This window comes from Palaemon carinicauda, chromosome 7 (genome assembly GCF_036898095.1).
Source record: "Palaemon carinicauda isolate YSFRI2023 chromosome 7, ASM3689809v2, whole genome shotgun sequence".
NCBI classification, from domain to species: Eukaryota; Metazoa; Arthropoda; class Malacostraca; order Decapoda; family Palaemonidae; genus Palaemon; species Palaemon carinicauda.
The window spans coordinates 43,002,800-43,022,799 of record NC_090731.1 but is presented as its reverse complement, the minus strand read 5'-3'; the positions used below and the strand labels follow the sequence as shown (position 1 = coordinate 43,022,799).

The 20,000-nt window shown below is 32.9% G+C and overlaps 1 protein-coding gene across 5 annotated transcripts in view; it reads right to left on the bottom strand.

The window, feature by feature from the left end:
* The window catches only part of LOC137643921 (glutamate-gated chloride channel-like), a 124,689-nt gene that overhangs the window by 34,644 nt on the left and 70,045 nt on the right, over window positions 1-20,000 (bottom strand). For 4 of the 5 annotated variants that reach the window (XM_068376681.1, XM_068376685.1, XM_068376683.1 and 1 more), the window contains 3 exons: window positions 17,624-17,694; window positions 1,884-1,953; window positions 472-625 (listed from right to left, as the gene is read on the bottom strand). In XM_068376681.1, the coding sequence (XP_068232782.1) occupies window positions 472-625; window positions 1,884-1,953; window positions 17,624-17,694 (295 nt within the window). Of the gene's footprint in view, window positions 1-471; window positions 626-1,883; window positions 1,954-12,439; window positions 12,511-17,623; window positions 17,695-20,000 lie in introns of all 5 variants that reach the window. The other variant, XM_068376682.1, reaches the window with a different exon arrangement.

The following is a 20,000-nucleotide window of genomic DNA, read 5'->3' as shown; positions in this document are numbered from 1 at the left end:
TCTCTCTCTCTCTCTCTCTCTCTCTCTCTCTCTCTCTCTATATATATATATATATATATATGTGTGTGTGTATATAATATATATATATATATATATATATATATATATATATATATATATATATATATATATATATATATAAAATCTATATATTATATATATATATATATATGTATGTATATAAATACGAGTATATATATATATATATATATATATATATATATATATATATATATATATATATATATATACATATATACACACACACACACACACACACACACACATATATATATATATATATATATATATATATATATATACATATATATATATATATATATATATATATATATATATATATATATATATATATATATATATATATATATATATATAAAAGACCGGTTGCCCCTTAGAATTGTGTGAATGCTCTTTCATCAGCCTTTTGTTGCAAGGAGAATATACTACCTGATGCTATATAAAACGTCTCCGTTGGGGAAGATTCTGAGGTAGACGTTTGGCAAGATGATATCGTGAAAGTGACCCAACTTCTCGTTCTTGAAGAACAGGTCAGGCATCCAAACCTTGTTGGTCTCAGTCAAGGTTAAATATTTTATCCGACCTGAAAAGAGAGAGAGACAGGGAATATCTTCTCTGTAGCATGTGCGAAGGATTTTGAAAAAAATAAGATTTGTTATTACTTATTATTCTATTTCATAGAATAATAGATGAACACGGTGTGGTAGATAAAAACGAATTAAATGAGCAGTACAAGGCTCAGTAAATAAACTTTCGAGTCTTTTCAATAAAGTTCTGATGATTTTCTTCGATGACAAAACAGTATTTTAATACTTGGCACAACTTCTTACAGTTCTTATATTTTAGTATCTCTTTATAGATTTTATTTCCCTGTCTTGCACTTACTACTTGAACTCTTGAAAGCCCTTGCTATGGGGATAGCCTTGGCTTGAGGAGAACAATCAGAAAATACATAATGGAGTCAGATGTAAATTCACATGTCAAAGGAAGCTCAATTTAAATGGTCACTGAATTAAGAATGAGGAGTTACAATGTCTTAACAAACGACAAAGAGTAACGTAACGTGGTGTGGACAAAGAAAAGAACTAATTCAGAATGGAATAAAGGTCTACTTTGGGAAGAAAAATAAAATCCCAGGGAATGATCGCAAGACTGGAAATTGATTAGATTAAGATTAGATTCGTGATCCCATAATTCCAGGGTGAAAATCTAGTTTTATTTCTCATTGAACGGCGACTGGCCAGTGAGAATTTCCTTTACTGATTTGTGATTGAGTAACTCCATTCTACGTTTGACTCTCAGAATTGCCTAACTGGCTTGCACTTATTTCCCAATATATTAATGATCAATCGGTTTGATGTGGAGTCATCATTGCCCTTAACCCAGGGCAGGGGGAACTTCCTGGGGGCCTACGGTAACTACAAATCAAGAGTCATCATGACTCCAATACATTTCAATTTGCATCGTTTACTTGCAAGTTGTCTTAATGCTAGAATATCAAGATAAAAAATTCATATTCAAGGGTCTAATGGTATTTTAATGGTATTATGCTCAAATACTTGCTTCTGAACTTTATAGTTGCTTTCCTTATTCTGTGTTTTTGGATCTCAAAATTATTCATTCGCTGAGACATGACCCACATTAGATAAAAAATCTGTAAACTAAAACGAAAACAAGATATTTTGGGGGCTTTCTTTATTCTATATTTCTGGATCTCAAAAAATATTTATTTACTGAGATATGAGACAGTAAATCTAAAATCTATAAGATAAAAAGAAAACACAAAATATTTGGAAGTTATCTATAATCCAAAAATGATATTACAAAAGTGAAAAATTTACCTCCAAGGTCATCGAAGGCCAACCGTTCATCTTCCCACTCTTCACGAAAAGTCAGCTGGACACTGTATTCCTGTCAAATGAGATTATGGGAGATTAGAAGGCATTATAGAGGGGGCAACAGGCAACCCACCCTTTCATATAAGGATAAAGGAAGGAAAGAAGAAGAGATCGAGTTCAAAGATAAGGAAGTTAGTATCTGTCGTTCTGTATCAACCTTCCAATTTTTCTCAATTTTCAAAAGTTTACAAATCATTACGAAATCATTAGGAATAGATAGATTTGATGTATATGGGGCACATGAGTTGATTTATATTATTCATGAAAAGTTGCTGAATATAAAGTTGTCTGTTTTACGTTATGTGATTAATCTACAGTCCATTTAAATCATGAAGATCGAATACTTATAAACAAACAAGTAATGTTTCGTAGACACAAACCACTGGTTTCTAACACTTGGAGGAGACCAGACAAGTGGGAAAAGTGACCTCGACTTATCCATGCAAAACAGAATGAGTTTTTAAGTACAAACCTCTGTATCGACTTATCTAATTTCTCCTTAGGCAGAAAAGCGAGAGAAGAAGAAACGTTTTCTCTAACTGGTATCAAACCAATAAATATGGAAAATATTCTACCTGACTTGGTCATAAAACTAAATCATCTAATAATGTAAAAATTTCAGAAACTAGGATACAAGCTTTAGAGTAGTCTGTCCTGAAGAGTGGCAGAATTGCCAGATTCGTTAAGTCTCTCTATCCTTGCATTGCAAGTTGAGCCAAAGGCTAAATCCTAACCCTCTGAGGTGGCCACAGAGGAAATTGGGTAACAGTCAGTGATGGAAGTAAACATTAATATGAGTTACACGACGACTGAATAAAATTCAACCTCAAAACAGTATAATCATTATCATCATTATTATTATTATTATTATTATTACTATTACTAGCTAAGGTATAAGCCTAGTTCGAAAAGCAGGACGCTATAAGCCCATAGGCTCCAACAGGGGAAAATAGTCCAATGAGGAAATGAAACAAAGAAATAAATAAACTACAAGATAAGTAATGAACAATTAAAATTAAAATATTTTAAGAACAGTAACAACATTAAAACAAATCTTTCATATATAAACTATAAAAAGTGACTTAAGTCGGCCTGTTCAACATACAAACATTTGCTGCAAGTTTCAACATTTTAAGTTCCATTGATTCAAGCAGGAAGGTCCATCGAATGAATTGTAGTGAAGCAGGGTTCATTGTGGATAAAAATAGGAAGCTTTGATTATTCCGAAATCTATAAAGGGTAAAATTCCGCCTAACAGAGATAATTAATTTTTGTTCACGTATTTGTTAAGCGTGATGGATAACCTTTGATTTGAAATGTAAAGCATTTAGCGTTATGAATGCGTGGCGAAAAGGTATTTGTAATTTCTTGCATGCTAACTGGCATGGGTACATATTCTGAATGTTTCTATTAGCTAGAATGTAAAATAAATGAAGTTTGAAAATTTTGATTCATATTTCGTTACGTCCTTGCAAACGTTACACATTTTAACTACATAATTAACTTGCAAACTGTCATAAAATATGATGTTAGTCCTATGGTAGCTTCTTATAGCTACATCAAGACATCAAGACAAAGCTATCCAAAAAAAGCTTATTAACATTAGGAGCAGCAATAAAATAAAAGTCTAACTTTATTATCAACTTGATTTATCAACAGACTGTGACTACTGACTTGACTCAGTTGATGGATATTGATTACTTTTCTAACAGAAAATTCATTAACTAGTATCTTTCCCGTGCAAAAATTGGACCTGTTTCTGCTCGTTGATTTCTAAAATGTAAACCGGGAATGCAACCAACACCTGCTGTTTGCGAAGGAAGAACTGGTATCGTCCGTCTCGCTTTTCAGAGCAGGCTGTCAAATAACCGGAAGTGGGGTAATCACTGTTTAAAGGGTTAAAGGTTTACAAGATTCAACGAAGTGGAGTTGAATTAATTCCTGTTTGAAGGTTTAAAAGTTTAAAGCTTCAAATAAGCGGACGTGGGGTAAGAAGTGGAATGGAAGTTATTCGTATTTGAAAGTTTAAGAGCTTAAAAGTGGAATTTTGGTAGGTGCAATTTATAGGGTTAAAGGCTAAGAAGCTTCAAAGAAGTGGAGTTATAGTAATTCCTGTTTGAAGGTTTAAAGGTTTAGAAGCTTCAAAGAAGTGGATGTGAGGTAATTCCTATTTGAAGGTTTAAAAGTTTAAAGCTTCAAAGAAGTGGAATTGAGGTATTTCCTATTTAAAGTTTTAAAAGCTTAAAAGAAGTGAAATTGGGGTAATTCCTATTTAAAGATTTAGAAGCTTCAGAAGAGTCGAATTGTGGTAATTCCTATTTGAAGGTTTAAAGGTTTAGAATCTTCAAAAAAAGTGGAATTGAGGTAAATCCTATTTGGAAGAGTAAAGGTTTCAAGCCTAAAAAATGGAACTGAGGACATTATTATTTGAAAGTTTACAGGCGTGAAGCTTCAACGAAGTGGAATTGAGGTAATTCCAATATTCAAGTTTAAAAGCTACTCAAAAGTGAAGCAGGTAAGGACTGATATTCATCATGTTGCAACTCAATAGATAGACCGATGGTCTTTCTCAAACCTACACATCCCTCGCTCACAGGGGAAACGAGTATATATATATATATATATATATATATATATATATATATATATATATATATATATATATATATATATATATATATATATATATATATATAAAGAGCCAAATATTGGGAAGATTCAATGAAATAGAAAACGATATCAGGAGGTGTCTTTGAAAGGTTGCCCATGAATAGTGGAGATAAGAGACAGTGAAAATGCCCTGACACTGACCTTATATACATAATCTGCGCCCAGGTCCTCTATCCATCCAAACTAGGACCAGGGAGGGCCAGGCAGTAGCTGCTGATGACTCAGCAAGTAGACCCATAGGCTCCCCCAAAACCCACCCCTTCCTTAGCTCACAAGGATGGTGTGGTTGTAGACACTACAAGAAACTATCAAGCTTGGGAGGGACTCGAACCCCAGTCCGGCAGATCACCCGGTAGAGACGTTTCCAATAAGCTACTACAACCCTAATTGGTAAGGTATCCTTTAAATTGAGGTAACACTCACATCTTAAGGAACTTCGCTCACTTTTAGAAAGGAAAGAGGAATTTCCTTCACTTTCAGAAACAAAAGTCTTGTCTTCTTCGGTAAAGTGTTGTTCTTCGCATCCTTTAATTACGGAGATAGTACATTGTAGCAAAGCAACTGTCTGTACTGTGCATGAATTAATAATCAAGTGAGAAATATAAAATAATATAAAAGGGTTAAGGAACAGAGGGCATAAAGTCAATGTGTGTGCGTGCATTTATAAAAGACACTTTTGAATTTATTTTGTAGGTGACAGAAATGCGTAATACCTTTAAACTTGTAATATATGGAATTAAGGCTATGGTTTTGGTCACTAATTCTACTTAATTTTTAGTATACATGAAATGATATACTCGTCAAATGAGCATTTAAATTGATATTTTGTCGTGCTGGATTCTTTACTTATGGCAAATACTACAAATTAATAATTATTGTATACTACACGAGGGTTAATAAGTTAACCAAAAATTAAACATCAAAATAATAGTGTTTGCATAAGAAAATATCATTGACGTCACGAAGATGGGAATTTAAAATTATTTAAAAAATATACTTATAAAAAAAATAGCAAAGGATAAGAATCTTTACAATCTAATAATCAAGATATAGAATATTTTACCACTTTGGAATCTAGAATCTGTCGGTGTTTGAATACAATTACTGAGTAAGCGTAATCACACATTGACCAGCAAAACATACGAGAGAGAGAGAGAGAGAGAGAGAGAGAGAGAGAGAGAGAGAGAGAGAGAGAGAGAGAGAGAGAGAGAGAGAGAGAGAAATATCTAATTTTTCATTATATAAATTTAGCGTGACTATCGGAATCAAAATAAAGTCAAAAAGTTCTAAAAAAGAAAAAACAAATTCCTATATAAATAATAGTTTCTCCACAAATATCAACTATATCTATCTCAACATTCAAACAATCAAATCACATTGAAAGAGACTAACATCCAAGCAAGAACATACAGTTGCATATATATATTGTTAACTGATGCGAAAAAAACAAGAAAAACCATGCATTTATTGCAAGCACATTCATTAGAAGCTTAAAAAAACCAGTTACCATAAATATAGCACATATAAAAGGAGTTATTTCAAAGACGTCCAGTAGTCACAAACACCAGTTTGATACAAAACTTTATGTAGAGTTCATGGAAAAATTGTAGGAGAATTATAACTATGTGGAAGGTGTGTACTGTATACGAATTTATATTCATATATGAATATACGTGTATTTCATACATGGCGTTAGGTGCATCACAATATATTTGGAAGAATATTTCAAGAGGTGCAGGGTTTAAAGTGCAATGGTATTTTGATAAAGGAGACCGTTGAAATAATAACAACAACAACAACAACAACAATAATAATAATAATAATTATAATAATAATAATAATAATAATAATAATAAAATGAATGACTATTCTAAATTTTATAATACTTTCATAGTGACACTTATGAATATTAAAATCAGCATCTGGAACATTATACAAATAGTCACAATAATGATCATGGCAATTATTATCACAAGTTATCTGATGAAAAAAAAAAAAAATTTACCGGATCAATTGCATTAAATTTATTTACCTTAACAAATTGCTAATTCAGCATTTTGTTTACAGTTAAAAAAAAAATGGTAAATTCAGCATTTTCATTTAACTTTATAAAATTGCTAATTCAACTGCGTGATTATTTAGTTTTCAGCTTGCTCTGTGACATGTGAAGAGCGAAACGGTGAATAATTGTTTAGTAAATTAAGGGGAACTCTTATATAAATAAAGTTATCTCAAGGCTGAATTCCTATGGAAAACAATATTCTTATCACAGCGATTTCAACAAGGCATTCTTTTACTTTAGAGAGGAGACACAATCAAGCGAATAGGTTTTCCGGTATCTAATGCATTTTGGTACTTAATATTTTTCTTTTACTTCACTTTTAAAGAAAGAGGACAGCTTTATACGAACATTTTGACATTTTATATATGGTTTGTTTTCCAGCTGATGGCTGCTGCCAGTTTAAACATCATTCCAGTGTTGGTTCTCATTTTTAGGATCTGAACGAAAACCTGTTGCGGAACTAAAATGATTCATTACAGTGTTGATTCTCATATTTTGGATATGGACCAAATCTTTGTTGCAAAACTAAAATAACTCAACCCAATGCTGGTTCTCATTTTTAGCATCTGGGCCAAAATCTTTGTTGCAAAACTAAAATGACTCGCAAAATTCGTATCAAGGTACACTAGCAGGACCACACAAATTCAATTTTCGCATCAATACCGGGTAGTTGGGATAAAATAAACCTGAAAAGTGTCAGGAAATAAATCATAGAATGCCACAACCTGGTGAAGGCAAAAGAGAAAAAAGAAATAAGTGAAAGGAGAAATCACGTTTTGTCATAGCTTTGAAGTGGTCAGGGTAAAGTCGTGTTCTTGATAGCGGTCTTTTTTTTATTGTCAATGTTATAAAAACAGTATTACTATTATCATTATTACTATTTGTACTGATGTGTCGAAATTTTATGAAATAAACACATTAATGAATACTTCATGTCCTTGTGTCACAATGGGTGATGTAATATACTTGAGGAAAGTTAGTTATGAGTACTCACTTCCTTCTCTTCATGCAATAAAGATAAAGGGGCATTGCCTTGCCTTTTCTGATTAAACTGAGGTTTTTCTTACTACTACCAATTTTACCAATGCTACTTCTACTATCACAGCATGCATACAGTAAAAGCAGGATTATCACCACAAATACTATAACTAACACTAGTGCAGATGACCTAGATGATAATATTATGCCCATCCTTATAAAGTTTCCCCTGAATGACTACCAGTAAAATTTTCAGTGAAAAACTAAGCTCACGAATTTCCTGGGACAAGAAAACTAATACATGCAATGAATATCAGTCAAGGACAGTTTTCTTTCTTTTTGGTTTTCAGAATAACCAACGAAGTTTCTAAGAGTACAATTCTTTTGCGTTTATGAAATATTCAATACAAATCTATAACCATCAAAACTAATTCCTTGGCGATTCTTCTCCAGCGTAGAGAAGGTCAGTTGAAGCCCACACAGGATAGAAGGAAGGAGGTAGCGGTGGCTTTGCAAAAGTTTAACAAAGATGATGTGTGACCAAGGATACAAAACTTTAAATGTATCAGTCAATTCTTACATATGGCAATGAAATAAGAAGAATGGCAGGCATAGTAATGATTACAGAGGTGACGAGAGTGTCACGACTGAGATGGTGTGGTCATGTGCTGAGAATGAATGGTGGGGAGGGAGTGTGGAAGGCTTGGGAGGAACCTGTTAAGGGGGGGGGGGGGGTAGATCAAGAGGGAGGCAGAGAATTTGATGTCGAAATAAGGTGACGGATGATATGGAGAGAAGAGGTTTGGTGGAAGAGGATGCCTTAGATAGAATTCATTGGAATGAGAGCATCAGGCAACCATCCCCTTAATGCAAGGATAACGGTGGGAAAGAAAAACCCCAACATATGGTAATGTAGTTTGGTTATGGTAAGAGAATGAAAGAGGTGAAAACCAGTGCAATCAATCATCTGAGCAGTGTGTTATGTGGAGTAGGATGAATGGAGCACAACATTCATTGAAATATGAAGGAGTGACTGACACTAAGCAAAGCGGACTCAAGGCGTCCTGTCGAAAGTATGGACAAGGAATGGGGGCCCAACTGGTTTAAGACTTACAATCCTAAAGGAGGAGCGGTAAGCATGAAGATATATCCACTAAAGGATCACAGTGCAGTGGTGTTAAAACCAAAGGGCAACATTATTTAGGACGTGGCAGAGTGAAAGTCTGATATTCTATGGGTTTTGGATAGTGACTGATGCAATCTTAGATTTATTTAGCCTTTAGAAGACGGAAGTAGCTTGACCAATATTACTGTCAGTGGGTCTATCAAACCAGTACCCATATCTACACCAAAGCAAGAAGAAATATTGTAGGGTTACTAACGGAAATTAGGAGAAATGAAAATTCTTTTCACAAAGTAATACACAAGTTGCTAAATTTCAGCGAGAAAATAAGTGATGAGGTGGCACATACGTCCTAATAGGATATGAAAAAATAGCCAGTACTGCGTAATACATGATATAATCAGCATTGAGATTGAATAATGAAATTATATTACACTATCAGTTAAATTGTTTTTCTCTTTCATCGCCAATTTTAGGGATAAATGGGAATTTTATGAAAATACCAAAGGGGTAGAGAAGAACAAAAACTGTGGGAACCCCTGAATGATAAGGGCTTGTTCACAGACATAATGAAATAACGTGACTCAATCCCGTAAAAATGAGAGAGAGAGAGAGAGAGAGAGAGAGAGAGAGAGAGAGAGAGAGAGAGAGAGAGAGAGCCTTACCTTATTGCCTTATTCTATGTTTGGGTTCCCCCAGGTCCCTCAGTGTGAGGCACCTCGTATATCCACTAGAGAGTTGCGTATGCATCTTCCGGTGTATTTTGCATCTCCCAGTCTTGGATGGTCTGGGATGCATCTTAGGTGTTTATCGGTCTTATTCTTAAACACATCCACGCTCACTCCTGATATGTTTCTTAGATGAGCTGGCAGCGCATTAAATAGTCGCTGCATTATCGATGCTGGTGCGTAGTGGATTAATGTCCTGTGTGCCTTCCTTAGTTTTCCTGGTATAGTTTTGGGCACTATTAATCTACATCGGCTTGCTCTTCCTGATATTTTTAGCGCCATGATGTTTTCAGTAATTCTTTCGATTTGTTTTCATGCTTGTATTATCATGTAGCGTTCTCTTCTCCTTTCTAGACTGTATAATTCTAAAAATTGCAGTCTTTCCCAGTAGTCAAGGTCCTTAACTTCTTCTATTATAGCAGTAAAGGACCTTTGTACACTCTCTATTTGTGCAATATCCTTTTGGTAGTGTGGATACCATATCACAGTGCAGTACTCGAGTGTACTACGTACATAAGTATTGCACAGCATAATCATGTGTTCAGCTTTTCTTGTTTTAAAGTGTCTTAATAGCATTCCCATTATTGCTTTACATTTACCCAACAGTGTTGCTATTTGGTCGTTGCATAACATATTCCTGTTTAACATTACACCAAGGTTTTTAATTGCTTCCTTGTTTGCGATTGTCTCATTATTAGAGCCCCTTTATGCATTTACCATTCGTTCTCTGTTTCCATGATTTATTGATTTGAACTTATCGGAATTAAATACCATCCTATCTATCTCCGCCCATGCATATATTTTGTTTAGATCTCTTTGTAATGAGTTCCTATCTTCATAACCAGTAATTTCTCTACTTTTTCTTGTGTTATCAGCGAAACTTCTCACTACAGAGTCTTTAACATTACAGTCTATGTCTGAGATCATAATAACAAACAGCACTGCAACTAATACCGTACCCTGTGGCACGCCAGATATTACCTGTGCTTCATCTGATTTCTCGTCATTTGCAACCACTATCTGTTTTCTGTTATGTAGAAATTTTCTTTATCCATTTTCCTATCTTTCCCTTAATATTATGCTTTCTCCTTTTTTCTCTAATATATTATGGTCTACCTTGTCAAAGGCTTTTGCAAAATCCAGATATAACACATCTGAGTCTTTGTCATTTATCATATTTTTATATATGTTTTCATAGTGTGCTATCAGTTGGGTGTGTGTACTTTTTCTGGGCACAAAACCGTGAGAGGCTAATGAAAGTTTTATTTATACCTCGTAATAACTTGATAAAATGTTAGGAAATTGATTGACTAAGTGATACGATTATGGCTTGATTATGCTAAAGAAATAATGTAAATGGATTAACTTACAAGGAGAACAAATCAATGAATATCTAACACCGTTTACCATACAAAAAGAAAAAAAAATACATTCTCTTATCGCCCCTGAGTCCCTGTCCCCCTCTCTTATTCAATCTCCCTAATTCCTGAAAACAACACTTCTATCTTTTATCTGACCCCTTCGTTTCTCCGTTGATATGAAGAAAAATAAAACTTTTGCCAGAGCCAGAGAAGGTCCAGTGCCCCGGGCCACTGATAAACAAGGCACTTGACTTCTCCTTGAGCAAGCGTATCTATTCCTTATATGTCAGTGTCTGGCACTCTCTCTCTCTCTCACGTCGAATTAACACTTACAAAAGGGCGTGTCTGGGTCTGATTAAGGAAGGGAAACTCTTGTCTTGAATCATGTTAATATTCTAGAGGCGTTTTCATATAAAGTATTGTGAACTGGCTTTGAGTTAATCCTACAAAAATGAAAATTTTAATTTTCTGGGTTTTGAAATTCTTAGGAAAAAGGATCTCAAGAAATGGTAAAGTTATTTTCATAGATATTATGATCTGGCTTTGATTCAATCCTAATAAAAAATAATTTTCCCTATTTGCGATTTTGAATTCTTAAGGAAAAATATCTTATAATAACAGGAAGAGTGTAATCAACAGGTCTAATAATTATTAAAACTATTCTTTCATTCTGTAAAAATAAAAATGTAAGACTCCATTACCCCCTCAAAAGTACAAGAATCCCTGCCACTCATAAAAAATTCTACCAGATAGCTCATCACTCGTGAGTAACTTGATATCTTTATGAATCAGTCTTTTGAAGAAATCAGTTACCTTTGATGATGGATCCCATTATCAGAGGGGAGCCAAATAAATCTATATTTGTTTTGTAATGTGGAAACATGTTGAAATCTTTCAATTTTATTTCTTCCCACATTCATTAGGAAGTTAAACAATGTTTTTTTTTTTTTTTTTTTTTTTTTTTTTTTTTTTTTTTAAATCGCCTCACTATCTTTGGATTCATGAAATATATGTATGTATGTATGTATGTATGCATGCATAGAAATCACAGGGAAACTTGATGCTCAGATGCAAAATAACCATAAGGAAAATTAAATAGAAAATATAGGATTTCTGAAGAAGTACCACGAAACTAGTTAGGAGTTAGTCCTATATTTTCTATTTCACTTTATCTGTGACTATTTTGCGTATGTATGTATGTATGTATGTATGTATGTATGTATGTAGGGGTATTCGAAATTCGAGTATCTAAATATTATAGAACAGCCTACTTTAGAAATGAGCGTATTCTTATAAATCTCCTTTCACATCTATATCTCACCGGCTTAAGATAGAGTAGAATTATCAGTAATTCTATTTAAAGAAGCTCACAATTTAAGCCAAACTTAAGATATTACTCTCTTTACGGAGCTTTTAATGTTAATTTTGAAGCATTATGAACTAAAAAGAATAAGCATTCGAAGCAAACGTTTATCAAAATGGAGTTAAAGCGAATCCTCATTAACTGAAGACAGAACTTCAACAAAAGCAAAGCCAAAGACAAAAAGAAACTCGCCCAACACTTTCAAGTGACTTACCATGTTATAATCGTCAATTTTGCTGATAGAGCGAAGCATCAAGTTAACATCAACTAAGGTGGGGTTGTTCTCTATAAACACGTAAAAAATAAAAATGAAAAAAAGTGATTCTCAATTCTCAAAAGCGAACACAAGAAATGAACAAAGAAATGAGCAATTGGAAATGGATGCAAAGGATTTGTTTTATTTTGTTTTTATTCACGCCTGCGCTCTTGGTACCATGCCTGTTACTTATATCTATCAAGTCGATTATTTTGTAATTGATGTACTCGGGTACAGTTGCTGAGATGGGAAGACACACGTAAATTTGGACATTCATGCATGCGTATCGACACATTCCTTTATAGCTATACGCGCACATGTATGTATGTATCTATGTATGCATGTATATGAACATACGCACACATACACATATATACATAGATTACATCCGTATATATAGATAAATATAAGTTGGCATATATATATATATATATATATATATATATATATATATATATATATATATATATATATATATATATATATATATATATATATACACACACACACACACACATATATATATATATATATATATATATATATATATATATATATAAAAACTGTATATATATTTACAGTATATATATATATATATATATATATATATATACATACACATATATATATATATATATATATATATATATATATATATATATATATATATATATATATATATATATATACATACACACACACACACACATATATATATATATATATATATATATATATATATATATATATATATATATATATATATATATATGTGTGTGTGTGTGTGTGTATATGTGTGTATATATACAGTATATAAATACAGTAACACACACACACACACACACACACACACACACACACACACATATATATATATATATATATATATATATATATATATATATATATATATATATATATATATATATACATGTGTATACATGTGTATACATTCATCCGTCAAACCTGAACGTCATCAATATAGAAAAAAATATAAAGATCTCAATGTGTATAAGATTGCTGCAACTCCATTTGCTACCTGCAAGAAAAATAAAGAGATCTGCAAAGATGGGAAATTATGAACACCTGAAGAGCTCACTAACAACGAGAACAAACGATCGAAAACTGGAAAAAAAAACCAACAAAGTAATGTGTAACGAGGCCAAACATAAACAAAAATATTAAGACAAATAAAATTAGAATGAAATAAAAGATTAAAGTCTATTCACTACTATGGAATATTTAAGTATTTATGATTTAAAATGATACCTCATCATTGTGTAGTTAGTTATTTGTAGTTAATTAGGGCAAAAATCAAATCATGTGATCAAAATCAATAAAATAAAACTTGATTTATCCTTTTAATTTGATTTAAATCCAGTACATGCTTAAGGGATATAGTTGCAGTAATATATTAAGCATAATGGGTAGACTTTTCCTCCCATATATCGGTGGCGTTATTCAATAAAGATATGGAGATTCCATCAATCACTTTATTACATTAAACCTGTTTGTTGTTGTGTTGTTTGAATAAAAGAAAAAAAAACCACTATTAATAGCATTACTATTAATATTTGAAAACGTCTAGGAAACAAATAGTGAACATAAAATAAGACTTGATGTCTAAAGAGCAGCTTTCAAAATAGCCGTTTGCGTTTCCACTGCGACAATCTCTTCGGACGCTGACGACAGAACTGCGTTACCATTGCGTCAATCTCTGAGGACGGTGACCATAGTTGCGTTGCAATTGCATCTCTCTCTTTGTACGATGACCATAGAATTGGAAACGCCTCTTATTATTATTATTATTATTATTATTATTATTATTATTATTATTATTATTATTATGTTAAGTAGCTAACAATAACTTAGAACCAACACATAGCCAAAATCTTAACCATGCTTCCCGAGTTATCATCGATGAGCAAATCAGATCTATGGAAAGTAGATTGCTGACAGGCAAAGGGACACCATATCATATGCATCATTGCATCCAGGTACTCGATATAAGATTTTTGGGGCGTAGTAAAAAGTTACAAAAGGAAAGTGTCAGAATTCATAACAAAATAAACACAAAACAGCGTGACAAACTATCTGATGGGATACAGTGCTTAATCACAAGAATTCTTGTCTAAATAAATGGTCTAAATCGATTCCTTGGAAGTGAATTTAACTAGCTGCATAGGAAAATCTTCCATCGGACAAAAGTGAAAACTAGAAGAGTTGATGTAGATTGAGAGAGATTCAATGGCTCCGAGTCAAGGACGAGATAAGTTTCGAGAATGCAAAATCAAATGACGCCGGTTTATTGTACAGGAAGAAAGAGGGAGCGGAGGGCCCAATGTATTTTTGAAATGCCCCAGAAATCCAAACCAAAGGTCAACATGAAACGCAACATGTCCAGGCAAGAACTGTATAAATCATGTCCGCCACCGGAGTCCGAGAGCCCCGGAGGAAACCAGGTGGATTCATAAGGTCGAAGGTAAGAGCAGAAACGAAAACGCTTTCCATGAAGTAAATGAACTCGATCTGTAAAGGGAATTTCTAAGCACCCTAAGTTACGAAAACATTTTGAGCTTTAAGGCTTTTATTAATTCCCTAGTAGTTTACATATTTCCTTGGCTACTTTCCTTGTTGGAGACCTTGGGCTTATAGCATTCTGCTTTTCAAACTAGGATTGTAGATCAGCTATTAATAAGGATGATAACACACTATTTCAACAGAGAGATAAATGGGAACTATTTATGAGTTGACAAAGATGAAATAATATGAAGCAAATATATTTCGAAATGGATTGATCTTTCTATTTATGAGATTTCCGAAACGTTTATCAGATGATATCTGAGGATTTCAAAGCAGATATTGAGAAAGAATAATGTCCCAGATCTATAATCGGATTAATGAAGTAAAGAAAAGAACGATTTCATAACATCCATGGGAATCTATTTCGTTTTGATAATGATTACAGTGGTTTTCATTTCCAAGATATATGTATATATATATATATATATATATATATATATATATATATATATATATATATATATATATATATATATATATATATATGTAGTAATAATAATTTATATTACATGAAATAAAATCCTACCAAAAATAAAATTAAAACATAATATTGATAAGATCAGAACTTTTCTTAATATGAAAAACCAAGTTGATAAGCAAGTAGGATAATTTGCATATAGCAAAAAATGCGAAATAAATTTCTTCGGGTGGAAAGGGGGGGGGGGGGGGGCAGCGAAGGTGGAATTATCCTTCAAATACCAATTCTGAGCGGTTACCATCATCCGTGTTTGTTTGATGTTTTGGCTTCTGTTGCCAGTAAAAGCTGACCAAGAGAAAAAAAAAATCTAAGAAAATTACATTCCATTCAAGTGCTTCTGTAATTTCTCACTCTGTTGGCTTCTTGGAAGCTGGGCTGACAATACAAATCCTAAGAATCGTTGCTCAGAACTTGCAACAAATCTTCGGAGCAGGGGGCAAGCCGCAATGGTTCACAATGAGATTCTAGATGCCAAGAGAGTGAGTGGGAGGGTAAAGATATGCTTGAAATAAAAGGTAACTTTAACAGACACGGGGTACAAGTATATATCCCCTGCGAAAAAAGGTCTGAATTTGATTAAAGCAAGGGGAAAAATGGGGGATGAAGGAATGGGGTAAAAGGAAGTACACTAAACCTGTTGGGATGAAAGACAATTAAGAGAAGCTGAAATGTTTATAAAAGGAAAAGGGGTAGAGAAAGGGCTGCATATGGCTACAATTATCATCATGGTCGTCATCTTCACGCAAAAGTTAGCCGAGGTTTTATCTACTTCACTACTTCAAAAGTAATCCAAGTCAAGATGCATAAAGAGAAAATCACTTCACGTACACAGAGGCCAAGAGATTTAACAATATATAGGAATAAATATTTAGGTTAAGGGGAAACTATGCAGCCATAAGTATCATTCATGTGTTGCAATGGCTCTATCTAATATAAATAAATCATGCAATGAAACTAAGGAATGGGGTTATTTCCAGTTACCCAGTTATCTCCAGTAATGTCTATAACTGGAAGAAGTTAGGGTATTATTGTTATGAGTCCTTATTTAATCATTTGAAATTAATAAACATGAGTTTCTTTGTTTGCAAGTCACTAGTAAGATATCATTAACGTCTTTTCATGTACTGGCTTGATTTTATTGAAACAAGTTTATATTGAAATAAGTTTCATTTATTTACAATATTAAGGAAAACGAAATTAATTCGTTATTAAATCTAATTCCGATTATGAGAAATAATAAAAGTATATAAAAACTGAAAATTTACGAATGGGCCCAAAATAGAAATAATAAAATCAGTAAATAAACACAGGAAGCATATCAGCCGTGAAAAAAATAAAGCGATTGGGGGAAAATATTGGTGAATATATTTACATTACATTACACAACCTTTCAAATCATTATCAACGCCTCAATGAAACTTCAGTCTTTCGGAAACAAGAAGCAATACCAATAGACTTTTAAAGATAATTTATGCATGAATTAATAAAGAAATTTCCATCTTATTCTGAAATTTCTATTGAGGTAACTGATACACACACACTAAGGTCAAAACATTCAGATGACGAAATGGATGTTGTAACAGAAATAGAAAATAACCGCTGTTTCTATTGAAGACAACATCTATAATATCAATTTCTGTTTCCAAGACTATGCTAGTCTTCTACACAGGCAAATTACTCCAAATAAATTTTCTCTAATTTTCTAGAACTTATTCAATGTTATATTCTTAATGTAAAAACGTAAGGAACTATCACGGACTTCCCACTTACGTCTTTCTACAAAACGACTAAATCACGTTAACACACAATACAAAATGCTTAGAAGATGCTAAATAAATCTATAAACACCAGCATACAAGGGAGAAGGATATGTTTCTACACAACACTGAAAAAAAAGGCACGATCATTATACAGCACAACTGATCATTATACGAATATACTTAAATTGCATGGAATAAAAGAAGCCAACAGGATACACATAATCTACTGAATGTACAAGAATGCAAAATATATTTTATTTTATAATAACTGCATCCAAAGTCAGCATCATAATCATCCAAAATCTTCATCTCCCGCCTTACCATCTTTACATCATCTATCGTTTGGATGCTGCGAAACATCATATTGATCATCACGATCGTTGGTTCATCCACTGGAGAGGGAGAGAGACAAGCAAAGAGAATTAAACAATGTACACACGAACAATCTGTTTACATCTTTCAGTGATTCTTCTTTCCGCTGTCGATCGGAGGTTGTGGCCAATCTCTCAGGATTTTTCTCGGATTCCTTTCAATTCTATTATTATTTTTATAACATTTAATTTTTGCTAACTAAAATCTTCATTGAAAGACAAGGTCTGCTCAGCTGTTGTTCGATGATGAAACTGAAAAGAGTAAATTGATAATCATGTTGAATCTCCACAAGAGATAAGGAGTGAAAGGTTTAATATTCTAGACTAAGCAATTTTTCCAAAAATCATGTAATGGAAAGTAAGGAAAAATAAAAATAACTTTGGCACAACGCTATTATATTGGTAGAGAGAGAGAGAGAGAGAGAGAGAGAGAGAGAGAGAGAGAGAGAGAGAGAGAGAGAGAGAGAGAGAGAGAGAGAGAGAGAGAGAGCCAACTAAGTTAATTTGGTCTCGCTTTCATTGTAAGTTCACATGATTTGTGAATCGCTTACTGGGGCACAACATTGCGAGAAAAGCAATTAAGACAGAGAAGCAACACTACAGTCATTTCTAAAGTTACCACACAATATGGCGACCAGCTGAGATTGCCTGAATGCTCGGCCATTCAAGCAGTCATAGCTCACTTGAACGAATGTGCTTCCTGATGAAGCTACTCTGGATGAACGTTTTTTACTTTATTTAAAAAAAGCAAACTGTGTTTTAGGATATCCAGTAAATATCTCTGGAAAAACAGAGGCGGTTAATGACTAGGAAACGTCAATTGCAAACTGCACACCTTTAAACATCAAGGCAACTGCAAACAATTACATAAAATTTGATATAATTCTTTTAGACCTAATCTGAATATGTCAGGGATACCCAAGACTTGAGCAGTTACAGATACTCTCTTCGAGGCTATGAAAGGTTCAGAATTAGACGCGAGATATGAAGAAGATGGACAAAAAAAGTATCAGAGTCTGAGTAAGCTGTAGACGTATTAGGTCTGGGATATATTGACCTAAAGATAATTTTGATTTTAGTAAATGACAATGTAGGAAACCCGTAACAAATAAGCTATAGAAATTCATAAAGACATTGAAAATTCGAAATTTCGAAGCATCATCATGAACTGATTTCATTTACAGAATAAAGAGAAAACACTCTACACGACAAATTTGAAATTTATAGTAGGTGTAAAGAGAAAGTTTTTAATATCAACATATGATTAAGCAAACAGTAAATCATATATTTCTGCATAAAATCATACACTGCAAAAAAAAATTGTATTGCTGCTCGTGACCTCTGGAAGACAAAAAGAATAAAAGTCAGATTCAAGAAAATCTGTAAAAGCCTTTCAACTCGCCATTTGTTATAATAATATAAAAGAATACCTAGGATTCGAAAATAAGGGTAACTATGTGATATTCATACATATGAAAAGAATCACTACTCATTTCATCATGGACGTTTTGAATAGAAAGTGACAGATGTGTTCTTGACCACTATAGAAATGAAGTGAAGACACGATAGATATAAACACACACACACACACACACACACACACACACACACAGACACATATATATATATATATATATATATATATATATATATATATATATATATATATATATATATATATATATATACATATATATATACATATATATACATACATACATACATACATACATACATGTATGAATTTGTATATACACATATGGGCATTCCATTTTATGGATTTTCATTTCAAAAGTTAAAGAAAATTTTGATTATTTCACATGTTTGTCTGATCATTTTGAAATAATAATAATAATAATAATAATAATAATAATAATAATAATAATAATAATAATAATAATAATAATAATAATAATAATAATAATAATAAGCTATACATAAATAGCTCGGGTTACTAGCCTTATTATGCCTTCAGCCCAAATGACAATAACAAAACTACTCATCCGTCTCCTCCTCAAAAGGGGATTAATAGATTTCCCCTCAAAATTGCTTGGATTACTCGAGGAAATGCACGTTGTCTCTGATGGCAAAAATAACGATAAAATAAGTAAAGAAACCGGCTTCGAAAACATCTAATTACTGATTAGCTCAGATTACACAACTAATTTCGGCATAAGTTCGGCTGTTTTCTTTCTGGAAGCGTCACTTGGTGCCACCTGAGTCCAGATTGTACCGGAAGACTTGCTCTGGAAGCTTCTATGATGTGACCGGAGTAAGCGCTTTCTAGTAAACCAATCAGATTGCCGGATATAAAAAAAAAGCCTTAT